Consider the following 21,447-nt stretch of genomic DNA (forward strand, 5'->3'; position numbering starts at 1 on the left):
TTCCACTGTTGTGGCCCCTGTCCCACCAAGGTCCCCACCCAAGGCCACTCATACTACCCTCGTTCTCTCTCCTAGGAGCAGCTCTCTCCCCTGTAAACTAGGGTCAGTTTAGAGTTGAGGCCCACAGAAGAGTCCTCCCAGAAGGCCGAGCTACCTGGTCCAGGCTGTTCTGCTGGCAAGGGAAGGAGAAGGTGAAACCCAGCGGCAGAGACACGCCCTTCATGCCCATGTACTCAAGGAAGTCCGCGATGCACTGGACGATGTGGTCAAAGAGCTGTAGGAAGAAAGGGCACTGAGGAAGGGAGCCTGGCCAGAGGGGGATGCCCCCAAACATTCCACCCAGGAGAAACTCAAGCTCAGGCATCACCTGAGCTGCAACTCCGCCAGGCCTCGAACCCCTGAGCCCTCCCCAGGCCCGGAGTGAGCAAGGGAAGGGTGGTCTCTGAAGTCGGGACGGCCCCTGGGTCCTCCCGGAAGCTCACCCAATCATGACCTCCCCTCCTCCCTAGTATGCCGCCTCCTTCTCTCTCCCAGCCTCACCTCTTCCCCAGTGCCGTGCATGACGTCCTGCGGGATGGAGTAGATCTTATTATGCATCTCCACACCCCTCCGCTTCCCGTTACGCACGCGCACCAGCAGGACCCGGAAATTTGTTCCTCCAAGATCCAAGGCCAGAAAGTCTCCTTTCTCTGGAAAATGAACCCGGGATGGTGAGTGAGTTGTGATGACAGAGAGCAAGAGTTTATACACCTTCCCTTTGTGGGGGGGAAGATGGAGCGTGAGCGCCACCTAGCAGTTAAGAAAGGAAGATCCTCAGGACCAGATCCGAATGGGCCCACCTGACCCCAGAAGTCAGCTCTTTAGAACATGGAGTATGCCAACACAGTATGCTTAAAAGTGTCTAAATGTAACATCTGAGCCAAGACAAATAAAGATTCTGGAAGAGAGAAAGAACAGCCGAGGGACTCTTCAAAGAATACTGAAGTCAGGCAGTGTGGCATGGCTGCAATCCCAGCACTTGGGATGTGGAGGCAGGAGGATCAAGGCATTCAAGGCCAGCCTCAGCTGTATGAACTTGAGCAAGATTCTTAACTTCTCTCAGCTTCAGCTCTCTGCCAAACAGCAAACTTTTAACAAAATTTGGTCCAAGTGTTGGCATACACCAATAATCCTAGCGCAGGTGTTCAAGGTCATCCTGGATTAGCTACAGAAGACCCATTTCAAAGATCAAAACAAAAGAGGCTGGGGAGATAATTTAACAGTTAAAAGCGGATATGCTGGTCTATACAAAGCAAGTTCCAGGACAGTCAGGACTGTTACACAGAGAAACCCTGTCTCAAGGGAAAAAAAAAAGTGAATCTTTTTCTTGCAGGTCATGAGTTCTTTTCCTAGCACCCACATCAGAGATTTCACAACTGCCTGCAAATAACTCCACCTCAGGGGGACTAGACACCCTCTGGTGGACTCAACCAGCTTATGCATGCATGCAGGCACGAAATTTTAAATAGATCTTAAAACAAAGGTCCATGACTGCTGTCGGCAGCAGGACAAACCCCACGAGGGGGGCTGAGGGCACCCGTGTTATGTACCTGTACCATCTGGGGTGGCACACACATAAGTGGGCAGCATCTTCACAGGGGCTACAGCATGTGTCTCCTTGCTCAGACCTTGCTCCATTTCCACCTTCATCCTCCTTTTGACCTCCAGCAGCTGCTCGTGGCTCAGTTTCAGGGACTCCAGGGTCTTCTGGCGGGCCCGGTGTTGGTCAGCCAGCCGGTAAGCCACCGCTGTCACCATAGCAGCCCCTTTGCCACTGCCATCCTCAGACCGGAGGAAGCGAACGTCACAGTCAGGCACCAGCCTCCTCACGGCCTTGTGAAGACGCTTGGCAAAACTGCAATGACACAGAGTAAGAGACAGGTGTCCATGGTCACAGCGGTACACACGGGGTAAGGGACAGGTGTCCACGGTCACAGTGGTACACACGGGGTAAGGGACAGGTGTCCACGGTCACAGCGGTACACACGGGGTAAGGGACAGGTGTCCACGGTCACAGCGGTACACACGGGGTAAGGGACAGGTGTCCACGGTCACAGCGGTACACACGGGGTAAGGGACAGGTGTCCACGGTCACAGTGGCACAAACGCTGCAGAGTGACTCCCACCTCAGCCCCCACCCCCCACCCCCGCAGAAGCAAATGGTGTCCATGTCTCCCCTTCTCCACTCTTCCCCATCTTAGGGCTACTGTATGGTATTCAGTGGCTCTTCTAAAGCTACCGCCCCTGTGTGCAGCCACATGAGACTCGCTCTTTTCTCATGGAACAGGCCACAGCTCCTCTGCTTGGCAAATGGAGCCAGCCTCTGCTGGGGCAATCTACTAGAATCAAGAGCTTCCAATGCCACCTGCTCCTGGAGGTCTGTCTCATTTCAATGCCCCCGGGAAAACACCCAACAAGAACAACAACAAAAAAAAATAGAAAACTCTTTCTTCTAGACGTTGGCCTTTCCCTTTTGTTCCAGTTCCTGCCAATGATCTCAGCGGCATCTGAACAACTGGAGTCAGAGACGCTGTTTAGCAAGAAGGCCTTGGGTGGTGCCCCCCCGCCCCCCCACAGGGACCGCCGACTCCCTGAAGGCTGTTGGCTCTAAGGGTCAGCCTCACCCTAGAACTTCTGAGCCAGAACCAGCCTTTTGACCACATTCCCAGGTTATTCATGTCTCTACTGCCCGGGGCTGGGAAAGCAGGGGATCTCAGGGCCGCAGTCTTCGGCAGCACCAACTCAGTTAAAGGTGCCCTGACTCGGCACTCACACCGAGAAAATGATGGAAAAATAAGTGAGCGCAAAAAAGAGACATCTTCTGGGTCCCAGTATGAACATTTTGGAATATATACACCTGAAGGGACATAGATGGAGGCAGCTGGGGATGATGTCTGGTTGGTAATGTGCTTGCCTACAACGCACAGAGCATTCAATCCAACACTACATAAAGGGGGCACAGGCCTGGAGGCCGAGAACTTGGGAGCTAGAGACAAGAGGGTCAGAAATTGAAGCTCATCCATGGCCACAGATTAAGACCAACCTGGAGCTCCATGACAGCCTGTCTCAACACAACTACAGAAAACAGAGAGTGGAGGAGGAGGAGGAGGAGGAGGAGGAGGAGGAGACGCCAAGCCAAGACTCAGCTGCTAAGAGCTCTGAACAGAGGATGAACCACCAGCTGCCTTCAGAAATCAACTCCACCCACACCAGCAGCGCCCACTGGGGACCCCTGATGCTCTATGGAAAGCAACACAGAGCTGGCTCATGGAGTCTCCCGGCCCCAGGCTGCTCACTCACTGGGGATGTTTCTTGTAGACAGAGCCGTCGACACCAATGGTGGAGCGAAGACGCTCCTCGCCCTTGTTCTCCTTGATTCGCCACAGCACCGCGGCCAGGGTGGCTGCGCACAGGCTGGCCGAGCGCGTGGACACAATCTGGCAGATTCGGTGTGTGGCCACACAGTCCTCCTGCAACGGATTCAGACCCAGACGCACCAGGACCTGGTAGGCCTTCTGTATTCCATCCTTCTCCCTGGGAAACAGATAGGGTGTGAGCAGTGTCGAATTCACTGTGACTAGTGGGCGGGGCTGCAGGCTGGCTAGGGAGTGCCCCCAGCTCCAGCCAACTCCCCCATTGAGGGAGGGCTGATTCCTTCAGCAGTAACGAGTACAGCACAACACAGCAATTCTGAGGTTCCTCTCCCAAAACCCACGCACGCACGCACGCACGCACGCACGCACGCACGCACGCAGAGGGAGGTCCCAGTTCTGTAGGTGCCCTTTTATCTTCCACAAGAAAAAAATAGCTCCTCTGTGTGTGCCTTACAAAGACAAGACCCCGTTTTTGTTGCTGCACACGCTAAGTAAGCAAGTGTTCGGGTTCCTGCTCTCTGTTCCCCTCAAAGCAGATGAATGGCGAGTTAGCCGCCAGCCACCCTTGAGTACTTAAATCCAATGTGGAGCCCACAAAAAAGTCAGTCTGTGCCTAGAGCTAGGGTCAAGGAGACTTGAGTAGTTGCACACCTCCGTAACACAGGCCCTCATCTCGCTCTGGGCTTAACCAAGAGCAGGCAGAATTACCCCAAGGGCCCTCCTTAGCAAAATCCTTTAAACTATTTCACTGCCCTGCTTGACACTGAAACGCCTTTCTATCTATCATGCCCCTGAAACTGTAAGACCCCTTCAACCAAGTAGAAATCTCAAGCATAGAACAGTAGACTTAAATCTTGGGATATTGTTTAATGATAAAGAGAAAACAGGATGCCCTTGCTTCCATCTCTGCCAAGCTAAGTGGGTATCTATGGGAACCTGTCCTGGTTAGCCTTAATGGTCAGCCTGAAGCAGTCCAGAGCCATCTGAGAGGGGAAGCTTCAATGGAGGCACTGCCTGGATCGGACTGGCCTGTGGACATGTCTGTAGGAGACTGTCTTGATTATTAATGGAGGGCTCAGCCCCCTGTGAATGGTACCATTCCTAGGCAGATGGTCCTGGACTGAATAAAAAAGTTAGCTGAGTCAGAGGACAAGCCAGCAAGCAGCGTTCCTATGTGGTTTCTATTTCAAGCTCCTGCTTGAGTTCCAGCTCTGACTTTCCTCAGTGGTGATGGACTGTGGCCTGGAAGTATAAGCCAAATCAACCCTTTCTTCTCCAAGTTGCTTTTGGTCACAGTGTTTTATCACAACAGAAAGGAAAATAGAATAGCATCCAAAGACCACTTTTTTTCCTATTATAAAAACTGGGGGCAGCACAGAATCTTTTTTTTTTTAGAACATCCCATGAGAAATGAAATGTTCAAACTCAAGAAAAGGAATAGGAGGCAGATGCAGTGAGTTAGGTCCTCTTGGATGCCTCCAGCATCAAGCCCAGAGCAGCAAGTCCCTACATTTGGAGACCAACTGTTCCTAGCATCCTGAGTCATCTTGATAGTGCCATACTCAAATTAGCAGGAATAGAGACTGGTAAATGAAGTCACAGGGCCACCTAAAGACACCTGTATGAACCTCTTGTGGTCCTACTTAAAATCTCCAAGGCCTGGCTGAGGGGACAGCTCAGTGGGTAAACAGCTTGCTCTGCAAGCACGAAGACCTGAGTTCAATCCCCACAACTCATGTAAAAAGTCAGATGATGTGATGCCTCTAATCCCGGTACTGAGGAGGGGGAGGCAGGTGGATCCTCAGGGGCTCACTGGCCAATCAGCCTAGATTACTTGGTTAGTAAATTCCAGGCCAGTGAGAATGTCTGTCTTAAAAGTAGACAGCCTGCAGAACATGCCAAAGGTTGACCGGTGGCACACACGTTCACGTTCACGTGCACACACACACACACACACACACACACACACACACACACACACAGCTCAGAGCCAACCCCCTCACTTCCCTCCCCAGTTCCCACCAGAATCACGGAGACTTGGTGAGCAGAGGGTCAGGAGGCCCAGAAGCTTACTCTTCGATATCTGATACATCTTTGGTTTCAAAGGAGCCAGTGGTAAGGAGTTCTGGGCTGAGCTTCCCCTGAAATAACAGCTCTTCCTTAGCCATCTTCACCAGGATGAGCCTGACCAGCTCCCCCATGTACATCCCGCTGATCATCTTCTCAAACCTGCAGAGACAGACGAGTGGTGTTCCATCAACAGAGGTACGCCATCCCTCCTCCAGAGAGGTGAGACCTCAGCATGTGTTCGAAGTCACTTAGATGTACAGAACACAGCAGTACGACAACCTAGGAGATGTAAGATACAGGGTTGGCCAGTCTTCCAGACAAATGAGTGGGTTCATTAAGCATCCCAATGAAACGGGGAGTATGGGATATTCTGGAACAGAATCTGGGGTAACTCGTTACCAAGAGAGTGATTATTTAAAATTCAATTTGGAGCCAAGCATGGCGGTCCACCTGTAATGCCAGCACTTGGGGGATGGGGATATAGGAAGGGTCCACAGAAACTGCCTTCCAAAATTTGTGGATTCTCAAGAAAATGGGGTGATAATAACCTGGGCAGAGGTTGGATAAAGTTCCAGGGCAAATGGAGAGCTCAAGAATCTGGGGGTGAACACTGAAAGCTTCAGGGGTACAGTAGAGAAGGGCAGAAGTGCCAACGGGAGATCAGCTCCGCAGCCGAGGGAAGGCCAGCAATCTCATTTTCCACCACTAGGTGACACTGTTTCCTTTAGAGAGTGTTCTTTTTGCCTAGGGCCCTGGGATCACGTGACAGAAGAAACCAAGCCTTGTGGATTATCTTTTTGGTAAAGAAAGCCTCTTGGTGTCTCAGAAAGGAGCTTCACCTAACAGAGAGGAAGCACAACGTGTACTGCCTAGGATGGGCCTCACCACCCAGGAGGCCCAGCAGGGGTGTGACGCAGAACAGCACTTAGCAGAAGTTGAAAGCCAGGTTCTCAACCAGCAAGATGTGACTTGCTCAAACTGGATAAAGCTAAAGGAGAGCTGGCAGCGTGGCTTCAGACACAAGCAATGCCAGCATTTGGGAAGACAAGCGAGGCAAGAGAATCAAAAGTTTCAGGCTAGCCTAGGCTACACTTGAGACTCTGTCTCAAAAAAAAAAAAGAAGAAGAATTAGAAAATTAGGGCCAGAGAAACAGAAACAGGTCCATGGTTAGGAATGGGTCCTGCTCTTGCGGAAGACCTTAGATTCCCAGCACCCATGACTGCATGTGATTCTGGTTTTGGGGGATCCAGCACCCTCTTCTGGCTTTCTCAGCATAGGCATGCATGCACACAGTGCATTAAACACATGGGGAAAAAAAAATCACTCATGCACATAGAATAAAAACAAATCTTTAAAAAGAAAGAGAAAAAGTCGTCCCAGACAGGGAGTCCAAAGCCACCTTGGCTACATGAGACTCTCAAAACCAAAAACCCAAAGCTCCAACACAGGCCCTAGCCTGAGTAGCAGCCTGGCCTCAATTCAACACGGTAAAATTTCAGATGTTGTTGTCAACGAAGTTGGCTCCGTGGAAGCTGATAGTGGTACTCCTCCTCTTCACAACTCCCAGCATGCCTTCAGGGCCACCCCAGCCAACAGTCTGGAAGATGTCCTCCCAGTCTTTGTCAGTCATCTATGGATAAGCCAGTATTGTTGGTCGCTTTATCTTTGGACACTTCCAAGGGCACATGGCTCCTCACAGTGATGCCGGTGTGCCCCGATAAGGGAAGCAGGCCCAGAGTAAATGGCTTTTCAGCTAATAAGGCTCTCAGCAGACACAACCAGATGTTCCTTAAAAAGTCTAAGTGGGGGCTGGAGAGATGGCTCAGAGGTTAAGAGCACTGGCTGCTCTTCTAGAGGTCCTGAGTTCAATTCCCAGCAACCACATGGTGGGCTCACAACCATCTATAATGAGATCGGTGCCCTCTTCTGGCATGCAGGCGAAACACTGTGTACATAATAAATAAATCTTAAAAAAAAAGTCTAAGTGCACATCCTGACATTTCAACATGGAGAGAATCCTGTGACTTAAAGGCTACCCACCTCTGCCCCAGTTTATAGAGCTGGGTTTTCTGGGCTTCCTTTCCAAATAGAGATCAGCACTAAAAGTTTTTCTAAAATGCAATACCAAGAAGACCACAGAAACGGTCCATTGCTCAAAAAAGTTTTGCAACCGCCTTTCAGCCCTTGCAGCAGCCAACCCTGTTTCAGCCGAGAAGTTTAGCAAATTCAAGAACCAAATAAGGTTGTGTAAGAGTCAAAAGTAGGGCTGGAGAGATGGCTCGGCGGTCAAGAGCACTGGCTGCTCTGGCAGAGGACCCGGATTCAATTCCCAGCACCCACATGGTGGTAACTCCAGTTCCAAGGGATCCAACGCCCTCTTTTTTTTTTTTTTTTTTTTTTGTGTGTGTGTGTGTGTGTGTGTGTGTGTGTGTGTGTGTGTGTGTGTGTGTGTGTTTGTTGTTGTTGTTGTTGTTGTTGTTTGGTTTTTTGAGACAGGGTTTCTCTGTGTAGTTTTGCGCCTTCCGTAGAATTCACTCTGTAGCCCAGGCTGGCCTTGAACTCAAGAGATCTGCCTGCCTCTGCCTCCCAAGTGCTGCGATTAAAGGCATGCGCCGTCACCACCACCCAGACCAAGAATGAATGTGGTACACAGACACACAGACAGGCAAAACATGCACACATAAAATAAAATGAATACATCTAATTTAAAAAGAAGAAAAGAAAAATACAGTCTTAAAAAAATGTCAAAAGTAATAAAAAGTTAGGACTGGAGCATATAGGATTCAGGATGCAAAATGCTGAGCCTCCACCTCCAATTTTCCCCAAGGCACAGCTGGAGCAGAGGCCTAGCATGAAGGAAGGGAGAAAGCCCTGGGACTCTGAGCAAGCAACAGTTTAGAAAAAGAATCAGCACCGGGCAGCACGCACCCTTAATCCCATCACTTAAGAAGCAGAGGCAAGTGGGTTTGTGAGTTTGTAGCTAGCTTGGGTCCACATAGTCAGCTTCAGGCCAGCCAAGGACTAAACAGTGAGAGACCATGTATGTCTCAAACAAAACAAAACAAAAAAACAAAAAAACAAAACAAAAACAAAAAAAAAAAATCAAGGCCAGGGATGTAGCTCAGCTGATAGAATATTTGCCTGGGTTCAATTCCCATCATCAAATAAAGGCGGGTGCTGCAGCCCTGTCCCGGGGGCAGTGATGGGCTGGAAGCCACAAACGGTGCCTTTAAAGAACCCCCTCTGTATTCATTGTGCCTTTTCTCACATGGCTTACTGTCTATAAGCAAGTAGATGGGGTAAGGATAGTTGACCACACTTGGAATGTGACCTTCCAACATGACCTTTCTGCGCAGCAACGCCTCAGATCCCAGCACATGGGGGGGGCGGGGGCGGGGTGCTAAGGTAGGATTATTGCTCACCAAGAGTCTGTCTTGGAAAGAACCCAAGACAAAAAAAAAGTAACCATCTTGAAGGACAATGTGTTTTTATCTGTCTCTCTTTTAGCCCTCTTGGTGACTTACGATCATGAACATTCCCGTAACTAGTGTATGCCACCACAACCCTTTGGGGACAATGTAAAAGCATGGAAACAACCCTTCACTGTGGCGGCCCCACCCCTGCCAGCCCCACGCCCGACCTACCGAACCACAGGAAGGCCCCACTTACAGCTGTTTCCCAGGGTTCAGTGAGCCCATGTCGATTTCTCGGTCAAACTCGGTGCGGATGTCATTGAGGGTACCATCGTCCCCAAAAGCTCCCCACTCCATGTTGATGCACATCCGTCCCTCGTCACCCTCTACCATGTCAATGTGACGCATCTCCTCCATATAGCAGGCATTACTGCCAGTACCTGGTCACAGGAGGGAACTGTTTGTTCAGAGCCTACATGCACTATCCTCTCCCACCCACCTCCCTCCTCACTGCTGTATAAGTCTGCCTAGAGGCTGAGATTCCTCACTGTAGCCTCCTGGGACAACACAACACATGGGCTGGGCCTCTAGTACACTACACTGCTTAACTCCACAGTGCTGTGGGATGTTCTGTATGGCAAATGTGTTGCTCTGATTGGTTAGTAAATAAAACACTGATTGGCCAGTAGTCAGGCAGGAGGAAGTATAGGCGGGATAAGGAGGAGAATAAAGCTGGGAAGTGGAAGACTGAGTCAGAGACACTGCCAGCCGCCATCAGGACAAGCAGCCTGTGAAGATGCCAGTAAGCCACGAGCCACGTGGCAAGGTATAGATTTATGGAAATGGATTAATTTAAGCTGTAAGAACAGTTAGCAAGAAGCCTGGCACGGCCATACAGTTTATAAGCAATATAAGTCTCTGTGTTTACTTGGTCGGGTCTGAGCGGCTGTGGGACTGGCGGGTGACAAAGATTTGTCCTGACTGTGGGCCAGGCAGGAAAACTCAAGCTACACCACAGGTCCTGCCCCAGCCCAAAGTAGCTGCACCATTATCTTTACAAAGTAGGAGAAAACACCCAGGCTAAGGATTCCTTCCTCTCTCTCTCAGGCCCCATTCCCACACGCCGAACAGCACTGGCTTTCACACCAGCGGCTCACTCACCCACAATCAGACCAATCTCACAGTTCTGATCATCATAACCACAGGTCATCATGGTCCCAACTGTGTCATTCACCACGGCCACAATATCAATGTCAAAGTCCTGCAGAGGATCAAAGGAACTTCATCATCAAAGTGGGGGGACAAACATGAAGATGGAGAAAGAAAGATGCACCATGCAAGTGTGTTACTAACTCAAACCACAGCCAAAGACGGTTAGAGGTGGAGCTCTCCCGCACCTATTCTCATCTTCAGTAAGGACAATTTCCCAAACAGCAGAAAGGACTGATTGAGTCCATCTTGTCTTCTCCCTCCTACACACAAGCAATAGACCTAGCCCATCACCTCTCTGCCCATTCCTCCCTCTTGTCAATCAGGCCAACTTTCCTACTTGACAATGAGTCCTCGGGCTAAGGATTGAAGGGTGTTCCTTGCACCAAGGCCAGAGTTACTGTCCATCAAGCAAATCTCAAAACCCAAAAGGCATCTGATCACATACAAAAATCACCGGGTAACATGGCAGGGATGCTGAATACTTATCCTTGACTCTTACAAAACCCTCTCATGCTGAGTCCAAGGGCAGACAGGGAAAGATTTCAGAGAACTCCCACCCATTACTCACCCCTCTGCGCCGGATAGCCTTCCGGATCAGATCCACCACATCTCTGCCTTCCACACCACTGGACTTGAACCCCTTGGTCCATGAGACCAAGAAACTCTAGAAGAAGACCAAAGAATGATTATTTCCCACAACTGGAACAGTGACAGTGCTCAGCAGAACCCTCTACACCTCAGGGCTAAAGTCATGGTTAAATTTGTACACTGTCCCCTGACTAGCCCAGGAAGGAGGAGGCTCAGCTCCCCAAAAACACTAGGACAGATGAGTGCATACATGAGTTTTCATCATGATTCCCTGCCCCTAAGCAGTGGAAAGAGATGTCAGACAGGATACCTGGTCTCCTATTTCTAATCCTCCTGAGGACTGGGTTACAGTATGCACTACCGTGGCCAGTTTATTCAGTTCTGGAGAAGGTACTGTGTGTGCTGGGCAAGCACCCTACCAGATGAGCACATCCCCAGCCTCTCAGGTGTCTTTGTTTCATCCACGGGTCTTTCTCTTAGCCCTTTAGATCAAAAGAGATCTTAATTTCTCATTCCTGCTAGCCTGGACAGGATAAGCATACCACAAAGTATGTATGGGGGGAGGGGTGACAGAACACCTCTGCCTTTCGTATTTCATCACCCTCCTCTACACCTACACATAGCCCATACACACAGGTTCCCCGAAGGACCTCAGTCTCAATACTGAAAGCCCATATGCAAAACCCCTCGGCACCACTGCCACCACAGCTGCAGATGGCTCAGGAGCCTCCTCCTTCCTCACAACCCCCAAGCCCAACGCCACTGAAAGCATCTCAGCCCGCCATACCTCATCTAGTTTCGTCTGGTGGCAGGGGAACGAGAAGGTGAAGCCCAGTGGGAGCTTCTTCGCTTTGATTTGCAGCTTGTCCATGAAGTTGGCCAGGCACTCGGCAATGTGGTCAAACAGCTAAGGGCACAAACAGGAAGTGAGCAGGGAGGCGGGATAACGTAGAGGGAAAGACAGACTCGGTGATGGTTTATATTGATTGCCAACGCGACAGAATCTGGCGTGACCCAGAAGACAAACGCGAAGCACGCCTGTGAGTGAGTTTCTAGATTAGGTTCGTTGAAGTGGGAAGACCCCAAACGTGGGTGGCACCCTTCCACAAGCTGGAGTCCTGGATTGAATAAAGAGGAGTAATGGAGCTGTGCACCAGCCTCCACCTATCTCTCTGCTTCCTGACTATGGAGAGCATGTGACCAGCACCTCAGGCTCCTGTCATCCATTCATGCTCTTCCTACCATAATAGACTGTATCCTCCAACCGTGAGCCAAAATAAACCCTGCCTTTCTAATGTAACTTTGGTTACAGCAACAAGTAACTTACACAAAAATGAACTAATAGCACTTAAGCCATAATCTGCTCTCCGGCTAAAAGGACTCAGTCACTCATTGTGCACAAAGGCATAATGCTAATTAGTGCCGTTAGATGGAGTCTTCCACTTAAGCCTTTTATTTGAATCTCGGTCAAAAGAGCCCATAAGTCAGGGGAGGCAGTAGTTACAGAAAGTCCACATATGCCCTGAGGACAGGGCATCCTCTGCTGGCCATCATGGAAGTCCGGCTTATCTTCCTTCCCAGAATGGAATGCCCATCTCACTGCCAAGAAGTGCTTTGGCACCCCTGACTCTTGACGGAGGAGGGACAGGATACTTTCCGTTGGCTGTCTGTGAACCAACTCAACAAAAATAAGCACCCTTTATATTTTTCCTCTGTAATAGAAAGCTAATCCCCTGGGAGCGATTCAAAGAAGTTATTTGGGGGTTTTGTTTCCTATTCTAATTTTTTTTTTTTTTTTTACTCTATCTGTGTATGTATGTGTGTTTGTCTGCCCAGGAAGGCCAGAAGAGTGTCCAATCCCTTAGAACCAGAGTTACAGGTGTTGTGAGTTGCCTGATGTGGATCCTGGGATCCAAACTCTCGTCCTCTGATGAAGCAGCGATTGCTTTTAACCACTATGTCATTTCCACAGCCCCTATGTTTTGTTTTCTAGTTTCAAAATGGAAGGCTGGTGATGAGTGTACCAAGCAGGACCCACACGGCCACTGGGCCTTGTAGACTGTGCTCCTGACGAGGCAGGCTTCCAGTCAGGCCAGAGCCCACCAACCAGGCAGTCCCTCCTCACCTACTCAGCACCTCGAAGAGCAGCTGGTAGCTCTCCAAATGTTGAGAGACTGAGGCCAGGGGCCATGTGGTATAAAAAGTAAGCAGAGGCTGAAGAGGCTGAACAGAGTCCAAGGGACAGGAGGGCCAGATGGCCAAATCTAAAAGCCAAGGAAGCAGGGGTCGGAGAACCAAGACAACAGGTCCCTTCCCAGAAAGAAGCAAAGGGGCTGGTGAGATGGCTCAGAGGTCAGGGCACATGCCAAGCATGTGATCTGAGTTCAATTCCTGGGACCCACGTGATGGAGAGAAAACGAGACTACTCCATGTTGTCCTCCGGCCTTCCCTGTGGGGGCCCCAGCCATCTCTTAACAAGTCCGCTCTGGAATCCTGAAGCAGATTAAACAATCCAGGATGGGTGTTAACAGGCTCACTGGCACCCTGATGTCTGGGGTGAGGAGCAGGTGTGGAGGGAGGAAGGAAGCCAGCCTAATCTAGGAGGAGCCAGCCCGCACTGAACTCCCACGTGGATCCTGTCCATCTGTCCCATCCTGCACAAGGCTAACCACAGCTGATGCTGAACTTTGAACCTCCAATCCAAGGCAAGCACACAGGCAGGACAGGGCTCGGTCACCAGCAGGCCACCGTCCTTTGAGCTAGCTGGAATTCTAATATACAAAGGGCTTCTAGAGAGAGCAGCAAGCTCTGCTCATGCTGAAACAACCATGGGACATATTAGACAATTCACAGAACCCCATTCCCGATGATCATTAGCACACTTCTTTTTTCCAGTGCTGAAGACGGAACCTAAGACCTTGCGCATGCTGCTCTGCCACTGAGCTCTAGCCCCAGCTTTTAGGGTGAGTATCTTCATCCAAAGGAAAGTCATGCCAACATGATGAAATCATGGTGATTGGAGGGGCCTTTATCTGGGGTGGGGAGCAAGATGCCTGACCAGTCCCCAGCCCTGACCACTGTTCCCTTCCCCAGCAGCCTTCCCTACAGAAGGCAAAAAAAAGTCCCTGCACTCAGGAGGCTGAGATAGGAGAATGGAGATTTTGGGGCCAGCCTGGGCTACCTCTTGAGAGCCTGTCATCAAGTTCAACTAAATCCAGTCCCATTTTAAGTTTGCCATGCTTCAGGTGACTCACAGCTTTGCATGGGGCCAATCCATTGCAAAAAGTTCTGATTCAATCAATGTCAAGATCAAAAACCCACAGGCTTTTTCTAGAAGGAAAAGAAGAAACGATTTCTCCCTTGAAGTGGAAGACTGACTCTCTCTTCCTGCTATCTGAGGATCAGGATATGATGCTGGGAAAGTCAACACTTTCCTGCCATAAAAAAGCTCAAAGGGCAAACGCCTGCTGGCCTGTGCGCCAGGCGTGTCCTTTTCCATATTGACACGAGGACCAGCTCACTCCTCTTCCCGTGAACACGTCACAAACCCCAGCAGGGTGTGGCAGTGCTGGGATCGGGAGGCTGAGGAGGAAGGGGATGTCAAGATCGCCCTGAGCCGCAAGTCAGTGACCAAAAGACAGATTTCACCATGGACAGGTAGATTCACGGGTATTTGGGGACCTTTGCAAGTTTGAGGTTTGATGATTTAGCTTTTATCTAATTAAACTACATTTTAAAACATCCGTTGCTTTCTTTTCCTTTACCTAAAATACTTAAATTGGGCTGGTGGGATGACACCTGCCGCCAAGCCTGATGTTCGAACCCCAGAAGCTACGTGAAAAAAATTGATTCCCACAAATTGTCCTCTGATCTTTACTTCACACACACACACAATAAATTATCAGATGTCATATTTGTCATTTTCATTTGGAAACAATGTCACACTATATACAGCCCAGGCTGGCTTTGAACTCTAAATCCTCCAGACTCGAATGCTAGGATTGTAGATGTATGTATACCTGGCCCTGCCAGTCTGAGAAATTTCAAGGTAAAATTTAACTTCTTGGGTCCTGAAACGGATTCCTTCTAGGTTGACAGACACACTGTCAACTGGAGGTTCAAGCCCTAGCCAGGCTCTTGGGAGAAAGCCGCCAGGACCATGGGGTACCTGGGCCCTACATGCGGTTAAAAAGTAGCTGTCTATGGAGATGAGAGAATCGTCCAGCACATTGTTAGGACATCGAAACTTCTGGTACGCTTTTTGACTTTGTCTTATTTGGTTCTCAAACATTTGTCCTCTGGGAGCAGGGCCCAGAATGAGAGACAGAGGCAACATGAAAAAAGGTCACCACACTCTTCACGAAGGGGAACAATGCCATTGCTGGCCAGAGACTGGGGACAGGGCAGGAAGAAAGTCTGAAGAAGACTGAGCAAAACTCCCGTGGAGAAACAGCAAACACCAGTGGCGCTAGCCACAGGCACGACCTATTTATTACCCCACCATCTCTCTCTACAGACCAAGGCACTGTGAGGTGTTATCATTTGCCCAGAATCCCACAGCAAGATTGTCCCAGTACAGGACAAACACCCTGCCACCGTGCAGACAGTATTCTTCCTGACACCACACAACAGCCGTGAGACACCTTCAGCAGGACTAAAATGCCCACAACCCCAGGGATCCAGCTTCCAAAGGATGCAGGCCGACCCTCAGGGCCACACCCAAAGGCAAAGGTTCTGAAAATACCTTCCTCTCTCACTCAGCTCACAGTCAGAACTCCTTTCCTTCCCAGGAAGTGACCTGGTTGGTGGAAGAAGCCCAATTAGACTGTTGAGGGTCCCACCCCTCCCAGCCATCCGTGTGGTTTCTTTGACCGCCAAGCGCCTTCTGGGCACAAAATATGGCAGGGATAGTCGGGGCTCTCACCCTGGGAAACCTTACAGCTGGAATAGTATCCAGGATGTCGTAGGGACTGTCTTGCCATGGGAGAAGATGCAGAGTGTCCCACGGGTGTTGGTAGCTCAACTGCCACCCCAACAGGAAGACCGTACCTGGGTTCCACTGCCCCTCATGATGTCCTCAGGGATGGCATAGATCTGGTTCTCCATCTCCACCTTCTGGAGGCCATTGTCTGTCACCCGTACTCGAAGCACACGGAAGTTGGTTCCTCCGAGGTCCAAAGCCAGGAACTCTCCATGTTCTGTAGACAAAGGAGGGGCTACTGTCAATTCGGGGAAAGACAAGATCAAACTGCCTCCTGGAAACCGGCTAAGACTTCAAACCCAGAGTCCCTCCACGATGAGCATCAGTCACACCTGGGTGGGAGCGGTCAGTTGGTTCTCTTTTTCTGGACGCATTGGCTCTGTCTTTCTTTGAGACTGTCTCACTGTGTGACCCAGGCTTGCCTCCAGAGTCCTGGGATTACAGGCATGTCCCATCACACCCAGCTTCATGTTTGGCTTTCTTTTTTTTTTTTTTTTTTTTTTGGTTTTTCGATACAGGGTTTCTCTATGTAGCTTTGCGCCTTTCCTGGAACTCGCTTTGGAGACCAGGCTGGCCTCGAACTCACAGAGATCCGCCTGGCTCTGCCTCCCGAGTACTGGGATTAAAGGCGTGCGCCACCACCGCCCGGCATGTTTGGCTTTCTTAATGATAAGGTATTTTTAATACTTTGTAATTCACATGAGGCAATTTCATATTCCGGTTGTCCTGGTTGGCTTGTCAGTGACTTAAAACTAGCGTTATTTGGGAAGAAGAGCCTCCATTGAGAAAACACCTCTGATCTGTTTGGCCGGCGGGCTTTATCCCACCAGGAACTAGCAGCTGGGATAGGAAGCACCCAGATGCTCGTCAATAACACAGGCAGCAGCTAGGAGGCATGGAATGGTGACACAGAATGAAAGTACTAAAGAGGCCTGGAGCCCACAGGGGGCCAGGATGGCAGGCTGCGAGTGCCAGAAGAGAAAGCATCACGCCACTGTAGCCTCTCCCAACCCTCTGAAGGGATAGGGTTCATTTCTCGGTGAGGAAAGGGGAATCACGTGTGTGCTGGTCAACACTGAGCCTCTTGTCTGGTTGGGAGGGTCAAAGACATGTTCTGACCAAATAAACTAAACGATTTAATCTGTGCTCAGGTCCCCGGGCTCCCTAAGCACCTTGTCCCCCTTTCCTAAGTGGCCACACACACCCCCAAAAGACCACATCCTAGCAGCTCCCTGAATGCAGTGTCCATAGCCTCTAAAACGCAAAGCAGACACTTGGGGTAGGCATCAGCCACCTGAGGTTCCTCAGGACTTACACCGACAAGGTCTGGTGCAGGGCTAATGAAACCCACATTACATGTATGAGAAGCCATGCCTGGGTACTTTTTAGCCTAGAGCCTCTTTTACCCCAGGCACATGGAATTTGGTTTCTTGACCTCTGTTGTCCAAAATAGGAGTATCATACTTCCCAGGATTGTCGTGAGAGAATTAAGTGATGTTCTTGAATCATCCAGAACTATAGTAAGAACTCAAAAGACATAGGAGGCACCAGGCTCATTCATGGCAAACTTGGTCTCACATCTATTGAGACAAGTCTCCCAGACCCCAACTAGCAAGGGAGATGACGGACACCTTTCCAGGAAAAGCCACTGGAATCAGCGCTGGTGACTTCAGCATCCTCTCGCAGGTACACATCTCCCATTCCCTAACGGGCTTCGGAAGGCATCGACACTACTCAAACCAGATGTCGGCTCACTAAAGGCTTACTAAAGCAATACCAACCTTGTCTAGGGGACTCTGTCCACTCCCCCCCCGCCTCGTGGCCTCAGATGACTTTTCTAGACACTCGAGTATTGAACCTCCACCAGCCATGGGGCCTCAGCCAGATTCTAGGAAACGCTATGTGGTGGTTGTCAGGGGGATGAAAGAGAAAATCAGGGGTGAGTTGCCTCATCAGCACTTTGAGGCCTGGGATACACACGATCCGCTGAATCAGTGACCGTGGGGGACGGAGGTGACAGGCACTGCCTCTGGTTGGTTATGAAGACCAGCCCAGCTGGATTCAGCCCAGCATGGCTCCATCAGGAATGTGATTCGGCTGTATTTTCTGGTGGACTAAAGGGAACTGTAAATAACAGAGTGCTGGTAGGAACTGAGAGACGCTCACCGTTCTTTCAGACTACACCCCTCTTCTTTCTTTCTACTACACTCCTCAGCACATCCTCCACACACACTCATGATCGAGGACTGGACCCTCTCTGAGTTCAAACATGAGGCAATGACTCCAGAAATCCTATAACCCCATAAGGCAACGGAGGGACCGAATTTTCTAGGATCAATCTCTATATGGCTCATGACCGTTCCCCACAGGGCAGGGATTAAGTGAGAAGCTTTACACACGGTGGCCAGGACTCATGAGTTCTGGATCAGCAGTGGCCTGAAGGACTCACAGCTTATAGTGCTGACTTTCCACAGCCCTCGTGAGGTTCTGGTGAACTACGGACTAGGTTATACATGAGTGTATGGACACACGGCCAGCCATGGGTAAAGTACCAGCGTCCTTTCATCCTTCATCATCATTCCTTGGTCTGAAAGTCGTTTTTCTAACTCTCCTTGGTCACTCGGATTCAACATTTACCACTGGTTGTAGCTCAAGCCCTACCTCTACCGGGGTCCTTCCAAGACATTCCAGAGTCCCAGAATAGCGTTCATGGAGCATGTGATGGATTGTGAATATAAAGGGGGGCAAACACATCTGTGGGACTATGGGAGGACAGGAGAAACATACCAAGAGAAGGTTCCTTAGCCCAGTACGGTGATAGATTCCTGTAATCCCAATACTTAGGAGGTGGAGACAGGAACTAGCCTCAGCTACATACTGATTTTCAGTCCAGTGAGGGAGGAGGTTTAAGAAATCACACAGCCAGGCTTGAAAAGATAGCTTGAGGGTTAAGACAGAGCACTGCTCTTCCAGAAAACCTGAGGTTGGCTCCCAGCACCCACACTGGGTTACTCCCCACCATCTAAAGCTCCAGTCCTAAGCACCCTCTTCTAGTATCCACGGGCACTGCATTTACACAATGCACATGCATGCAAGCAGGCATACACACATACAAATGAATAAAAATAAATTTTAAGCTGGGCATGGTGGCATACAACTTTAATCCAGAGGCAGAGGCAGGATAGCCTGGTCTAAATAGTGAGTTCTGGGACAGCCAGGGTTACAGAGAGACCCTATCTCAAAATTAAAAAAAATAAATTTTAAAATAATACATAATAAAATACACTTTAAAAAAGATATCAAGCCGGGAGGTGGCGGCGGCGGCGGCGGCGGCGGCGGCGGCGGCGGCGGCGGCACACACCTTTAATCCCAGCACTCGGGAGGCAGAGGCAGGTGGATCTCTGTGAGTTCGAGGTCAGCCTGGTCTATAGACAGAGATCCAGGACAGGCACCAAAACTACACAGAGAAACCCTGTCTTGAAAAAAAAAAAAAATATCAAAAAGCTACAGGCAAAGAACCCAGTAGGATCTAAAGAGAATACTAAGTAACTACAGTTAGTTTTTGAGGCACCTTACGGGAGGCACCACCTCCTACTGGATTTGTCTGCTAATGGTTCACTCATTAAATAAGATGTTTGACTGGCAGCTGGGAGAGGGGTTTTTATGAGATCAGGTCCGGTGACTTTCCATATTGTTAAGCATGCTGTTATCACTGGATCATAACTTTCACTTTTAAAAAATAAAACCTGAGAGCTGATGAGTTGACTTACTGGGTAAGGGTGACTGCCACCAAGTCTGACAACCTGAGTTTGATTCCCGGAACCCACATGACGGAAGGAGAGAGTGCATTCCTGCAAGTTTTTTCCCCTGACCTCCATATTCACTGTGGCACTTACACACACACAAAAGCACACACATATGCATTCCAGCACATACAGGTGCACACACACAAAACAAACAAGTGTAAGAAAAATGGATGCTAGGAGTAGTCAGCGGCACACGCCTTTGATCACCACAAATATTCCAACCCAGAGCCGCCTAGCCGAAGGATTTTTCCACGATGAGTAACAAGGCTGCTTACTGGAAAGTTGTAAACCCTCAGATAGGGAATTCTTCACTTACGATGCCAAGAGTGTAAAACCTGGAGGCAACAGCGCCCCCGAGCTGCGCTGGGTGTCAGGAAGTGATGCCTCTAAAGGTGAGTCATTTGGTTAAGGTCACAAAGGGGTGAAAGAGAGCTGGGCTTGGATGCCAAGGCTTCCGACTCCAAAGCCCGTGCCCATCCTTCAGGACCACACCCTCCTCTCTCGTGACTCTCATTCCTGGAAGCCATAGAGTAGTGAGAAAGAAAAGCAAAGACACCGTCGTCTCTACCAGGAAACGCAGCTCAGCCCTGGAGTGGAGGAATGAAGGCAAGTGAGGAAGAGTGGCTGGCCCTCCCTACAGCAGAACCTGCTGGAGCTTGCCGATGTGGGCTGTGTGTCCATGCACGAAATAAACCGGTACTCTCTTGTATCATACCAAACCTCTGTATCCACCTCACAGGACACTTCAGGTCTCTCTAAGGAAGATGCTCTTCATTTAAAAACACCCCCCCACACACAAAAAAATTATACATAAAAAAAGAAATCAGAAAATAGTTCTGTCCATAGCTCAGGTACTGGTGACAGAGGGGCGGCGGGTGTCACCCTCCACATCAAATTGCCCAACGGGAGAAGGGTGAAGCTGCTCCCTCGGGCCATTTGCTGACTCACTTCCCATCCTGCACAACCAGCAGCCCACTTTCAGTTTGACTCTTATCAGATACATAAGGCCAGTGAGATAAAGGGTTCCAACTTCTCCTGGGAACTCACCTGTCACAGGGAGAGACGGGGCACTGAAACGGCAGTTGGCTAGCCATCTGAAATGGGTAGTCAATGTCACCTGAGGTAATTAATTTGAGCAATTCATCACTCCGGGGTTGTTTGTTCAAAAACTTCCGCCAGGTGATCTGGTACCCGATGACATCTGGGTTCTTATTTTGTTTTGTTTTTAAGGTTGAGGGACAGGGGCCAGTTGAATGTTCCAACAGGGTCTATTTTCAACCATTAGGTACTTGCCACTAATTAAAATAGATCGCCACCTGCTTCTCCCATCAGGAGCTCAGCACAGTAGGCCCAGCCAGAGCGTCTTTAAGAGTGCCTTCCAATAAAAAGGCGATTGGCCTTGTGTTTAGAAGCTGCAGTGCTCTGGGTCAGGGTTGGGGCTGGAGCATGGCTCCTAAGCCCCCAAAGCAGGTGATTAAGCAGGCTACTTAGAAATGGATTCTGGGAGCCCCTTCTAAACAAGGGGTATCCCACACAGTTCCCGTGGTTCTAGGCATGCTGGAAGGTGGCAAGGTCTGTCTGTAGCAAGGGTTAGGGATAGTAGCTCACCTCCTGAACCTCATCTCCAGTTTTATTTCTTCTCACTGTTTCTGCTTCTTCTGTGGGTTTTTGCACTATACAATTTCATTCAATTAAATTTAGAACTGAGGTGCCTTCTCCAGAAATAGAGGTGGGGTCATTTCAAGAAATGTTTGTTTTGGTTGTTTTACATTTATTTTATGTTGTGTGGATGTGGCCTTAGAGGACAACTTGTGGGAGTCTGTCTTGTCTTCTCCTTCCACCATGCCGGCCCCGGGAATCGAACTCAGGTTGTTGAGCTTTGCTGCCTTTACCTATGGAGCCGTCTCACTGGCCTGTAATACGAGGCCTCACTCTGTAGCCAGGATGGCCTCAAAGTCATAAC

General features: G+C 49.8%; 1 protein-coding gene across 1 annotated transcript in view; it reads right to left on the reverse strand.

Annotated features, from left to right (window-relative positions):
• Hk2 (hexokinase 2) overlaps positions 1-21,447 on the reverse strand; it is a 53,782-nt gene that overhangs the window by 7,597 nt on the left and 24,738 nt on the right. The window contains exons 3-12 of the mRNA XM_052721217.1: positions 15,747-15,895; positions 11,485-11,604; positions 10,678-10,773; positions 10,059-10,158; positions 9,154-9,337; positions 5,487-5,642; positions 3,340-3,573; positions 1,590-1,894; positions 541-689; positions 155-274 (exon numbers count right to left, since the gene is read on the reverse strand). Of these exons, the coding sequence (XP_052577177.1) occupies positions 155-274; positions 541-689; positions 1,590-1,894; positions 3,340-3,573; positions 5,487-5,642; positions 9,154-9,337; positions 10,059-10,158; positions 10,678-10,773; positions 11,485-11,604; positions 15,747-15,895 (1,613 nt within the window). The remainder of the gene's footprint in view (positions 1-154; positions 275-540; positions 690-1,589; positions 1,895-3,339; positions 3,574-5,486; positions 5,643-9,153; positions 9,338-10,058; positions 10,159-10,677; positions 10,774-11,484; positions 11,605-15,746; positions 15,896-21,447) is intronic.

Source organism: Peromyscus californicus, unplaced genomic scaffold, assembly GCF_007827085.1.
Source record: "Peromyscus californicus insignis strain IS unplaced genomic scaffold, ASM782708v3 Scaffold_6__1_contigs__length_162567912, whole genome shotgun sequence".
NCBI classification, from domain to species: domain Eukaryota; kingdom Metazoa; phylum Chordata; class Mammalia; order Rodentia; family Cricetidae; genus Peromyscus; species Peromyscus californicus.